General features: G+C 57.4%; 1 protein-coding gene across 1 annotated transcript; it reads left to right on the forward strand.

The window, feature by feature from the left end:
- Positions 1 to 262: 262 nt before the first annotated feature.
- Positions 263 to 10,212, forward strand: LOC125625892 (sushi, nidogen and EGF-like domain-containing protein 1). The gene is made up of 8 exons (XM_048828488.1): positions 263 to 401; positions 1,789 to 1,888; positions 1,997 to 2,032; positions 5,925 to 6,055; positions 7,473 to 7,754; positions 8,359 to 8,496; positions 9,753 to 9,925; positions 10,078 to 10,212. Exons 2-8 carry the CDS (start codon positions 1,852 to 1,854, stop codon positions 10,079 to 10,081), a joined length of 801 nt encoding a protein of 266 aa, XP_048684445.1. The 5' UTR covers positions 263 to 401; positions 1,789 to 1,851; the 3' UTR covers positions 10,082 to 10,212.
- The last annotated feature ends 1,652 nt before the right edge of the window (positions 10,213 to 11,864 follow it).

Consider the following 11,864-nt stretch of genomic DNA (forward strand, 5'->3'; position numbering starts at 1 on the left):
GCCTCCCCACTCTGGCTGGGATCTCAGGGAGCCTGAGAGCAGTGAGCAGGGGCAGGGCCTCGGCCAGAAGAGGCGGGTGGCAGGGGAGTCTTCCCAGGTGTCCATCTCCCTGGCCTCATGGCTGCAGGTTTATCCTTAGCTCTGATTCAGTTGCACCCTCACAGTATCACTGGGCTTCCGGGCTCCTCCCCTGGAATCTCTCATTAGGCCAAACACACACATACAAACACAGCAGCAACAGCTGTGCCGCTGGCCAGGATCACATGGGGTGGGAGGGACACATGGGAGGAGGAGGGCACTCCTGTCTCCCAGCCCTGTCCCAGGTGAAATAAAGAGACACAGCTGGCTGGAGAGTTTCATTCAGGGCAAGTCAGAGACGCTGAACGGATCGGACCCAGCTGGTGAGTGCTTTGTATTTCAGTAGCATCTGTGAGAGATCAGGGCAAAATTGTACCAGCCATTGCCCAGACCCCAACCAAGATCAGGGCCCCCACTGTGCCCTCTGCTACCCAGACCCGACCGAGATCAGGTCCCCCCTTGTGCCAGGTGCTGCACAGACCCCGACCGAGATCAGGGCCCCCCTTGTGCCAGGCGTGCACAGACCCCGACCGAGATCAGGGCCCCCCTTGTGCCAGGCGTGCACAGACCCCGACCGAGATCAGGGCCCCCCTTGTGCCAGGTGTGCACAGACCCCGACCGAGATCAGGGCCCCCCTTGTGCCAGGCGCTGCACAGACCCGACCATAATCAAGGCGCCTGTTGTGCCAGGCACTGCGCAGACATGAAGTAAGAGACAGTCAACACCCTGAAAAGCTCCTAATCTACACAGGGAAGACTATTACTTCTCATACGGGGAAACTGAGGCACAAGAGGCTAAGTGACATGGGCACGGTCACACAGGGAGTTGGTGGGACCACTGGGATTAGAACACAGCTCTCAGAGTTCAAATTAAGCGCCTTGACCGTGAGGCTCGGCGAGGTCTGAGAGACAGAAATGAGGAACAGCCACGTGTGCACTCACCCACAAACACTCGCCCACCTGGGTTTCTGTGCACCCACTTCATAAATGATATTATTTATGAGCATTTCCATAGAAAGAGGCTTGCAATGATTACAGCAAAGTGGGCTGGGAGCCAGGATTCCTGGGTTCAATCCCCAACTCTGGGAGAGGAGTGGGGTCTAGTGATTTAGAGCAAGAGGGGCTGGGGTCAGGACTCCTGGATTCTCTCCCTAGGTCTTGGACAGGAATGGGGCCTAGTGGACTGGAGCAGGGGGGTTGGGATTCAGAGGTGTTATTTCCTTATGCTCGTCTTTGTGCTGTGCTGTGGACACTGCTAACCAGCAGTGGTGAGAAATGAAGTGACTAATATTTGCAGAAGGTGGCTTATATGCCATATGGATGGGGTGGGGTGATTGACAGATGGATGGGTGTGGCAGGGGATAAGGTTACCATTGTGTAGGTAGGGAAAAATGGGACAAAATCCAGGACAGTCCTGAGCCCGGAAAGCTGGCCATCTGGCAGTGTCTGCTGATCATCCTTATAAACTTCCCGGGACAGCCACAGCAAAAAAGGGACGATCCTGGGAAATCCTGGACAGGTGACAACACTCGTGCAGTGGGAGAGAGAGAGAGATGGCTGTGTATAGGGATAGGCAGATTAGATAGACGTTGTACAGACATAGACAGTGGGGTGCGTATGGGGGCGGGGGGGAGATGTCACTAGATCCTGTTGATTCACTGGCTAACTACCCTAACTTCCCTAACCCTAACTCCCTCTCCTGGCCCCGCAGTCCGGCTGCTGTTACACTTGCCCATCCCGACCCAGCGGCTGCCCGTCGAAGGGACTGGCCGAGATGAAAACCCCCCTCACTTTCCTGCTGCTGCTGCTGGGTGAGTGGAGCCCAGGCCCACCGCTGGGTCTGGAGCCCATCAGGCGGGGGGGGCTGGTGTCAGTGTGTCCTGCCCCAGGGCTGACAGTCTGTTCCCTCCCCTCTCTAGGGTTGGTGCAGCCTGCCCCTGTGGTGATGGCAGAAGGTAAGAATGGCTCGGAATGGGGGGGACCCATATTAGGGGTGAGGTTGGGACCAGGGTGGGAGATGGAGCCTGTATTAGGAATGGGGGTGGAGAATCGGGGTAGGGGGTGTGTTGTGTTAGTGGTGGGAATTCAGGGTTGGGGGCTGTATTACGGATGATGTGGGGATCGAGGTAGGGGCCTGTATTAAAGGTGTGGGTGGAGAATCAGGGTAGGAATCGAGTCGGGGACTATGTTAGGGATGGGGAGAGAGGGGTGAGGATCAGGATAGCGGCCTGTATTGGGGTGGGGGTGGAGAATCAGAGTGGAGGGCCTGTATTAGGGGTGGGGGTGGAGAATCGGGGGGGGCTGTATTAGGGGTGGGGTGGAGAATCAGGGTGGGGATTGGATGGGGGCCATGTTAGGGATGGGGAGTGAAGGTGAGGATAGGGGTAGGGGCCTGTATTAGGATTGGGGTGGAGCATCAGAGTGGGGGGCTTTGTTAGGGGTGGGAATTGGGGTATGGGCCTATATTAGGGTGGGGTGGAGAATCGGGGTAGGGCTATGTTAGGGATGGGGAGGGAGGGGTGTGGATCAGGGTAGGGACCTGTATGAGGGGTGGGGGTGGAGAATCAGGGTGGGGGGATTGGGGTAGGGGCTGGTATTGGGGGGGGGGGTAGAATCAGGGTGGGAGTCTGTGTTAGGGGTAGGGATTAGGGTAGGGGCCTGTATTAGAGATGGGGGGAGAATCAGGTGGGGGGCTATGTTAGGGATGGGCAGGATCAGGGTGAGGATGGGGTAGGGGCCTGTATTAGCGGTGGGTGGAGAATTGGGGTGGGAATCGGGTGGAGGGCTACGTTAGGGATGAGAAGGTTCAGGGTGAGGATTGGGGAGGGGCCTGTATTAGGAAAGGGTGGAGAAGCGGGGTAGGGTTCAAGTTGGGAGTCATGTTAGGGTTGGGGAGGGGGGGGGAGGGCTGCCAGTTGTCCGGTTTTTGACCAGAACACCCAGTCAAAAAGGGACCCTGGCGGCTCCAGTCAGCACCACTAAGCAGGCCTTTAAAAGTCCAGTCGGCAGCGCAGTGGGGCTAAGGCAGGCTCCCGGCCTGCTCTGGCTCTTCGCAGCTCCCCGGAAGCAGCCGGCATGTCCGGCCCCAGGTGCGGAGGCGATCAGGAAAGTTCCACGTGCTGCCCCCAGCTCTGGCTCCGCAGCTCCCGTTGGCTGTGAACCGTGGCCAATGGGAGCTGTGGGGGCGGTGTCTGCGGGCACAGGCCGTGCACACCGCACAGAGCCGCCTGGCCACGCCTACGCCTAGGAGCTGGGCATGCAGGCTGCTTCTGGGAGCAGCTCGGAGACATGGCAGGTAGGGAGCCTGTCTTAGCCCTGCTGCATCACTGACCAGGAGCCGCCTGGCCGGAGCCCACACCCCAAACCAGCTCTTGCATCCCAACCCCCTGCCCCAGCTCAGAGCCCCCTCCCACACCCAAACGCCCTTCCAGAGCTGCACCTACACCCCCACCCACACCCTGAGCCTCCTACCCAAGCCCAGAGCCCCTCCCTGCACCCCAAACCCCTCATACTCATCCTGACCCCAGAGCCCTCACCTCCTCCCACACCCCAACCCCCTGCCCCAGCTCAGAGCCCCCTCCCACACCCAAACGCCCTTCCAGAGCTGGACCTACACCCCCACCCACACCCTGAGCCTCCTACCCAAGCCCAGAGCCCCTCCCTGCACCCCAAACCCCTCATACTCATCCTGACCCCAGAGCCCTCACCTCCTCCCACACCCCAACCCCCTGCCCCAGCTCAGAGCCCCCTCCCACACCCAAACGCCCTTCCAGAGCTGCACCTACACCCCCACCCACACCCTGAGCCTCCTACCCAAGCCCAGAGCCCCTCCCTGCACCCCAAACCCCTCATACTCATCCTGACCCCAGAGCCCTCACCTCCTCCCACACCCCAACCCTCTGCCCCAGCCCAGAGCCCCACCCTGAACCCCTCATTTCTGGCCCCAGCCTGGAGCCTGCATCCCCAGCTGGAGCCCTCACCCCTCTCACCCCACTGTGCTACCAACCGGGAGCCACCTGAGGTAAGCACTACCTGGTTGGATCCCGCACCCCAACCCCCTGCCCCAGCCCGGTGAAAATGAATGAGGATGGGGGAGAGCAAGTGACGGAGGGAGGGGGGACAGAGTGAGTGGGGGTGGGGCCTCAGAGAAGAGGCAGGGTGGGGCAAGGGTGTTGGATTTTGGGCAATTAGAAAGTTGGCAACCCTAGGTGAGAATCAAGGTAGGGGGCTGTATTGGGGTGGGGTGGAGAATTGGGATAGGGGAATGTGTTAGGGGTGGGAAATCACGGTGGGGTGGGGATCAGGGTAGGGGCCTGTATTAGAGGTGGGGGTGGAAAATCAGAGTGGGGGTTGTGTTGGTGTGGGGATTGGGGTAGAGGTGTTATACCAATAAAATAAAAACCAGCAGGATCTTATTAAAGAGGAAAAGGCAAAATACCACATTTATTGTGAATACAGAAAGAATCATAGTAAGCAGTTAGTTCTAGTTATAACATTCCATTCAATCTCATATTTATTCACACATTCATTCATACAAACACACACACACACACAGGTTCTGCAAGGTTGTTATCATAGTTACCAGCCTTAGAGTTGCTCATGCCAAGCCACTGGCCAGGTGGCCTGGACATGAGGAGGGAGCAGGGCCTTGTCAGATGCTCGTCTGATGCTCCTGGAAGTTGGTTTGCAGAATCAGACCCCCAAAGTTCTCACTTTCTAGAGTCTACTTTTATAGGAATTTATTCGTAGGCCAGTCTATGGGAATTGCTTCATCATGCTGTTGCTGAATCAATCAGCAGATGGCACATTCCTGACGGCTCCGTGCTGCCAGATGTTATCTTCTTCTTTGGTTCTCCCATTCTTGAGGCTGTTGGGTGGGTTGCAGTCTGCCCTCCGGGGGTCCTCTGGTTATTTCCACTTGACACCTTCTTCAGCCGATGGACACTGGATTCTTAGGCTGGCACCTCCCTGATCATTCAGTTATTATCCACACCAAGCATCCATCCACATACATCCTCTATCTCTATTTTAATCACAATTGTTAATACAACAAAAGGGTGGGGAGTCTCTGGGTGCTGTTTCTATTGTTACAAAGTATTGCTTTGAGTCTCTCTCTCTCTCTGTGAGTAGTTGTTGTTGTTACAAAGAATTGCTTTGAGAACAGACTCTGTCTTAGAATGTACTAACACAATTAGCAGCTTGCAAGTTTCACACATAGAGGGAGAGAAACAGTACCAAAAACCGAGACCTCTTAGTTAGTAATACCCTGGAATTTAAACTCTGGGGAATCAAACTCATTTGTGATTTTAATACAGAACTTCTTTAATATGGTCCAACAGAGGCCTGTATTAGGGTTGGGGTGGAGAATCGGGATGGAGGACTGTGTTAGGAGCAGGGATTTGGGTAGGGTCCTGTATTAGGGGTGGGTGGAGAATTGGGGTGGTGCTATGTTAGGGGTGAGGGGAGGTGGGAGGATCAGGGTAGGGGCCCGTATTAGTGGTGGATGGAGGATCGGGTCAAGGTCTATGTTAGGGATGGGGTGAGGGGGGAAGATCAGGGTAGGGGCCTGTATTAGAGGTGGTTGGAGAATCGGGGTGGAGGGCTATGTTATGGATGGGGAGGATCAGGGTGAAGATTGGGGGGATTTGGTTTGTTTCAGCATGGCTCTGAATACAAAGGCCAACGGGGAGCCCTCCCATAGTAGCTCCTGACACCATGCGGGGGCACTGCTGATCCCAAAGGGCATCAGGCTGGGGATGAGGTGGGAGGTGGCTCTCCGGGGGCCAATGGGACCCGACGGGGAGGAGGTGCTCCAGGCTCTCACAAGGCACGTTCTCCCCGCCCCAGACTCCCTGCTGTATCCCTATGGACCTGCCCAGGGCGACCGGCAGAACCCCAAAGCTGACGATGGGTCATCACCGGAGATCCCCATCTCCATGACCTTCACCTTCTATGGCAAGGAGCACCGTTCCCTCTATGTATGTACAGCAAGGTCGATCCCACTGCCAACCCCAAGGCACACGGCTCACAGGCAGCCAGCAGTAGGGTGCCACAGAGAGCTGTCTATCTATCCATGCTGTTACCCACACAAAATTCTCTGTCACATGCACACTCTAGGGCACCCACTCTTACCCTGTTCCTAGGGCTCAGCTGTAACCCTGTCAATGTAAGTACCCACCAGTAACCAATTCCTAGGGCTCAGGCGTAATTTTCTGCTTATCTATCTATCTATCTATCTATCTATCTATCTATCTATCTATCCCCATAGACACGGTCTCTCTATTTATCTATTGTACCAACAGTATTTAGACAGACAGCCATAAGTACCTCGCTCTGCTCAATTTCTCCAGAGAAGCCCAAGAGGGGATTTGATCCTGGCCTATCAGCGCCTCCCTGGGGAGGAGATTGCTCAGTGCAGAGAGCTCCTGAACCCAGCAGACCTGGGCATAGTGAGAGCTGATGGCTGGGAGATGAAGCTGGACAAATCCAGGCTGGAAACGAGGGGTGACTTTGCCCTAGGGAGGGAGGGCAGCCAACCCTTGGCATGACTGCCCCAGTGGCAGGGTGGGGTCTCCATCTTTCAGAGTCTTTCCATGGAGATGGGGCATCTGAAAGCTGTGCTCTAGCTCAACCACAGGGCTGGGCTGGAGGCTGGGATCCCCAGGGGAGGTTCTGAGACCGAGGTTAGGCAGGACGGCAGAGCAGGTGGGCAGGATGGACCCACCTGGCCTTAGACTCAGTGGATGTCTGTGTCTGTGTCCCCATCACCAGCTGAGGTGCCTCGCATCCCACTGGGCATTGTGGGTGTGGGCGAGCCTCAGCAGGAGGCACCATGTTGTGAGGAATGGAACAGGGGACTCAGTAGGGGGTGCTGTGCTGCAGGGAGCAGAACAGGGGACTCAGTAGGGGGCGCTGTGCTATGGTGAGCAGGACAGGGGACTCAGTAGGGGGCGCTGTGCTATGGTGAGCAGGACAGGGGACTCAGTAGGGGACGCTGTGCTGCAGGGAGCAGGACAGGGGACTCAGTAGGGGGCGCTGTGCTATGGTGAGCAGGACAGGGGACTCAGTAGGGGGTGCTGTGCTGCAGGGAGCAGAACAGGGGACTCAGTAGGGGGAGCTGTGCTATGGTGAGCAGGACAGGGGACTCAGTAGGGGACGCTGTGCTGCAGGGAGCAGGACAGGGGACTCAGTAGGGGGTGCTGTGCTGCAGGGAGCAGGACAGGGGACTCAGTAGGGGGCGCTGTGCTGCGGGGAGCAGGACAGGGGACTCGGTAGGGGGTGCTGTGCTGCACGGATAGGGGTGGGGGCTCAGTGGGGGGTGCTGTGCTGCAAGGAGGGTGTTAGCCATGCTCTGCTGTGTTCCTACATCCCCCACTCTGCTCCCCACCCCCACAGGTGAACAACAATGGCGTGGTGTCCTTCGGCGTGTCCGTCACCCAGTACACCCCCGACCCCTTCCCCTTGGCTGATGGCCGCCCCTTTGTGGCCCCCTACTGGGGTGATGTGAACAACAACCTGCGTGGGGACGTCTATTACCGGGAGACCCAGGACCCCGAGCTGCTGCACCGCCTCACCGGAGACATCAACCAGTACTTCCCGGCGATCCCCTTCACTGCCACGTGGGCCTTCGTGGCCACCTGGGACCGTGTGGCCTACTACGGCTCCACCTCCCAGAAGGTAGGTGGCGCCTCACTCCCCAAGGCCCCCGCCAAGCCCCTAGGGGCAGGGGAGAGAGACAGGGAGGGAGACTGGCTAGCTGGGCTGCTGGATCCAGACAGGACCCTGTGCTTCCTGCTGCTGTGAAGCTCCCATGCTGCACGGCGCATGTTCGCCACTAGGGGGCTCTCCGGGGGGACTGGCTAGCAGGGTTGCGGGACCTGTGGGTCCCGCAGCTATTTAACTCCTATGGTCACCACTAGGGGTCTCCCCATAGATTCATAGATACTAAGGGACCATTATGATCCTCTAGTCCGACCTCCTGCACAATGCAGGCCACAGAATCTCACCCACCCACTCCTGCAAAAAACCTCTCACCTGTGTCTGAGCTACTGAAGTCCTCAAATCCTGGTTTCAAGACTTCAAGGAGCAGCGAATCCTCCACCTACCGACCAATTGGTTTCATTGGCGCCTATACGTAGCACAGCAGGGGTGGAGTACCCCATGGGGAGGCCAAGGCCAGCCTCCCCCAGGCACCTGGCCTTCTCCTCCCACAGTCCCCGCGCAGGATTCCCCTCCCACCTCTCAGACTGATTCACCCAGGTCCCTTCCCGCTCTGTTGCAGGTGAACACATTCCAGGCCCTGCTGGCAAACAACGGCAAAGTCACCTTCATTATGCTGAACTATGGCACAATCCAGTGGACCACGGGCACAGCGAGTGGCGGAGACGCCAACACCGGCCTAGGGGGCACTCCTGCCCAGGTAAGTCCCCTTATACAGCACATACAGGAATACGGCACGAGGTGGCAGCATGAGCCAGGACAGGGGCTCAGTAGGGGGTGCTGTGCTGCAGGGAGAGGGGTGCGGGCTCAGTAGGAGGCGCTGTGCTGCAGGGAACGGGACCGGTGCTCAGTAGGGGGCGCTGTGCTGCAGGGAGCGGGGTGAGGGCTCAGTAGGGGGCTCTGTGCTGCAGGGAATGGGGCGGGGGCTCAGTAGGGGGCTCTGTGCTGCAGGGAGCAGGGCGGGGGCTCAGTAGAGGTGCTGTGCTGCAGAGAGCGGGGCCGTAGCTCAGTAGGGGGTGCTGTCGTGCAGGGAGTGGGGTGGAGGCTCAGCAGGGGGCGCTGTGCTGCAGGGAACGGGGCCGGGGCTCAGCAGGGGGCACTGTGCTGCAGGGAACGGGGCAGGGGCTCAGTAGGAGGCACTGTGCTGCAGGGAATGGGACGGGGGCTCAGTAGGGGGTGCTGTGCTGCAGGGAGAGGGGTGCAGGCTCAATAGGGGGCGCTGTGCTGCAGGGAATGGGACGGGGGCTCAGTAGGGGGTGCTGTGCTGCAGGGAGAGGGGTGCAGGCTCAGTAGGGGGCACTGTGCTGCAGGGAACGGGGCAGGGGCTCAGTAGGAGGCGCTGTGCTGCAGGGAATGGGACGGGGGCTCAGTAGGGGGTGCTGTGCTGCAGGGAGAGGGGTGCAGGCTCAATAGGGGGCGCTGTGTGGCAGGGAATGGGGCTGGGGCTCAGCAGGGGGTGCTGTGCTGCAGGGAGAGGGGTACGGACTCAGTAGGGGGCGCTGTGCTGCAGGGAGCAGGGCAGGGGCTCAGTAGGGGGCGCTGTGCTGCAGGGAATGGGACGGGGGCTCAGTAGGAGGCGCTGTGCTGCAGGGAATGGGACGGGGGCTCAGTAGGGGGCGCTGTGCTGCAGGGAATGGGACGGGGGCTCAGTAGGGGGCGCTGTGCTGCAGGGAGAGGGGTGCAGGCTCAATAGGGGGCGCTGTGTGGCAGGGAATGGGGCCGGGGCTCAGCAGGGGGTGCTGTGCTGCAGGGAGAGGGGTACGGACTCAGTAGGGGGCGCTGTTCTGCAGGGAGCGGGGCGGGGGCTCAGTAGGGGGAGCTGTGCTGCAGGGAGCGGGGCGGGGGCTCAGTAGGGGGCTCACTCCCCTCATTGTCAGTGCTGTCCCAATACCCCAGCATGGCAGTCGGGGGTGCTGCGATGGGCTATTGCATTAACATTTGCTCCCCATGTCTCAGGCTGGCTTCAACAGCGGCGATGACAAAAACTTCTACAACATCCCGGGCTCCCGCACCGCCGCCATCCTCCACATTGGGCAGACGAGCAACGTCGGGGTTCAGGGCCGCTGGGTCTTCCAGGTGGATGATTTCAAGGTGACGGGGGTCCCCACCGAGAGCAGCGACTGTTCGCTGTAAGTGGCACCAGCTCTAGAGTCACACGCCCAGTTTGCAAATCTCAGATCTCTGCCCCCCAGCCCTGCCTGAGCCCCCTTTCCAGGCACATCCCCGCTGGGGCACTGCAGCCAGTCTCCCTGCTCACGCCAACCCTGTGTCCTTTCTCCAGATGAATCCAGGCCTGGCTCAGAGGGGCCCTGCTGGACGCCGGCCGACCTGTCCCAGCTGCTGGAAGGATCCAGGATGCTGCCCCGACTGGCAGGGCGCCCCCTGCAGCCAGCCCTGGGTGTAGTGTAGCAATAAAGCATCATCTGTGAACTGTGGCTTGGGATGTCTGTCACCTGCGGGATGGGGCACGCCTGGGGACGGGAGAGAGAGAGAGGGAGAGTGTGTGTGTGTGTGTGTGTGCACTGCCTCCTAGTGGAAAGAATTAAACCTGCTCAGTGTCCAGATGTCTAAATGTGAAAGCAAGATACTGGATAGATACATAGATAGATGGGGGTGTATGGAGATAGATAGATAGATTAGATGATAGTGGAGGTTTATGGAGATAGATAGATAGATAGATGGGAGTGTATGGGGATAGACAGAGGGGTGTCTACAGGGGCAGATAGATACATAGAGAGGTGTGTATGGGGACAGAGGGGTGGGGGGGACAGATGGACAGAGGGGTGTCTGTGGGGACAGACAGATGAGTGTCTTTGAGCACTGACAGTGGCTTTTCATGCCTAAGTGTCACCTTGACACCTCTCAGAGTAACAGCCGTGTTAGTCTGTATTCGCAAAAAGAAAAGGAGTACTTGTGGCACCTTAGAGACTAACCAATTTATTTGAGCATGAGCTTTCGTGAGCTACAGCTCACTTCATCGGATGCATACCATGGAAACTACAGCAGACTTTATATATACACAGAGAATATGAAACAATACCTCCTCCCACCCCACTGTCCTGCTGGTAATAGCTTATCTAAAGTGATCATCATCTGGGGGGGGGTAGGAAAAAACAAGAGGAAACAGGCTGGGAGTGGCTAAGTCATTATGCAAGGTAGCCTGTTTCCTCTTGTTTTTTCCTACCCCCCCCCCCCCCCAGATGTTCTGGTTTAACTTGGATTTAAACTTGGAGAGTGGTCAGTTTGGATGAGCTATTACCAGCAGGAGAGTGAGTTTGTGTGTGTATGGGGGTGGGGGGGATGTGAGAAAACCTGGATTTGTGCAGGAAATAGCCCGACTTGATTATGTAAAGAGTTGTCACTTTGGATGGGCTAGCACCAGCAGCAGAGTGAATTTGTGTGGGGGGGTGGAGGGTGAGAAAACCTGGATTTGTGCTGGAAATGGCCCACCTGATGATCACTTTAGATAAGCTATTACCAGCAGGACAGTGGGGTGGGAGGAGGTATTGTTTCATATTCTCTGTGTATATATAAAGTCTGCTGCAGTTTCATAGATTCATAGATTCATAGATATTTAGGCCAGAAGGGACCATTATGATCATCTAGTCTGACCTCCTGCACAATGCAGGCCACAGAATTTCACCCACCACTCCTAAAAAAGACCTCACATCTATATCTGTGCTATTGAAGTCCCCAAATTGTAGTTTGAAGACCTCAAGGAGCAGAGAATCCTCCAGCAAGTGACCCGTGCCCCATGCTACAGAGGAAGGCGAAAAACCTCCAGGGCCTTCCAATCTGCCCTGGAGGAAAATTCCTTCCCGACCCCAAATATGGCGATCAGCTAAACCCTGAGCATATGGGCAAGATTCATCAGCCAGATACTACAGAAAATTCCTTCCACGGTATGCATCCGATGAAGTGAGCTGTAGCTCACGAAAGCTCATGCTCAAATAAATTGGTTAGTCTCTAAGGTGCCACAAGTACTCCTTTTCTTCTTGACACCTCTGACTCACTCACTGAGGCTGCGTGGCACTAAGCGAACCCGGAGCCGGCCTGTTCCTGGCCACT

The sequence above is a fragment of the Caretta caretta genome, chromosome 24, assembly GCF_965140235.1.
Source record: "Caretta caretta isolate rCarCar2 chromosome 24, rCarCar1.hap1, whole genome shotgun sequence".
Lineage (NCBI taxonomy): Eukaryota > Metazoa > Chordata > Testudines > Cheloniidae > Caretta > Caretta caretta.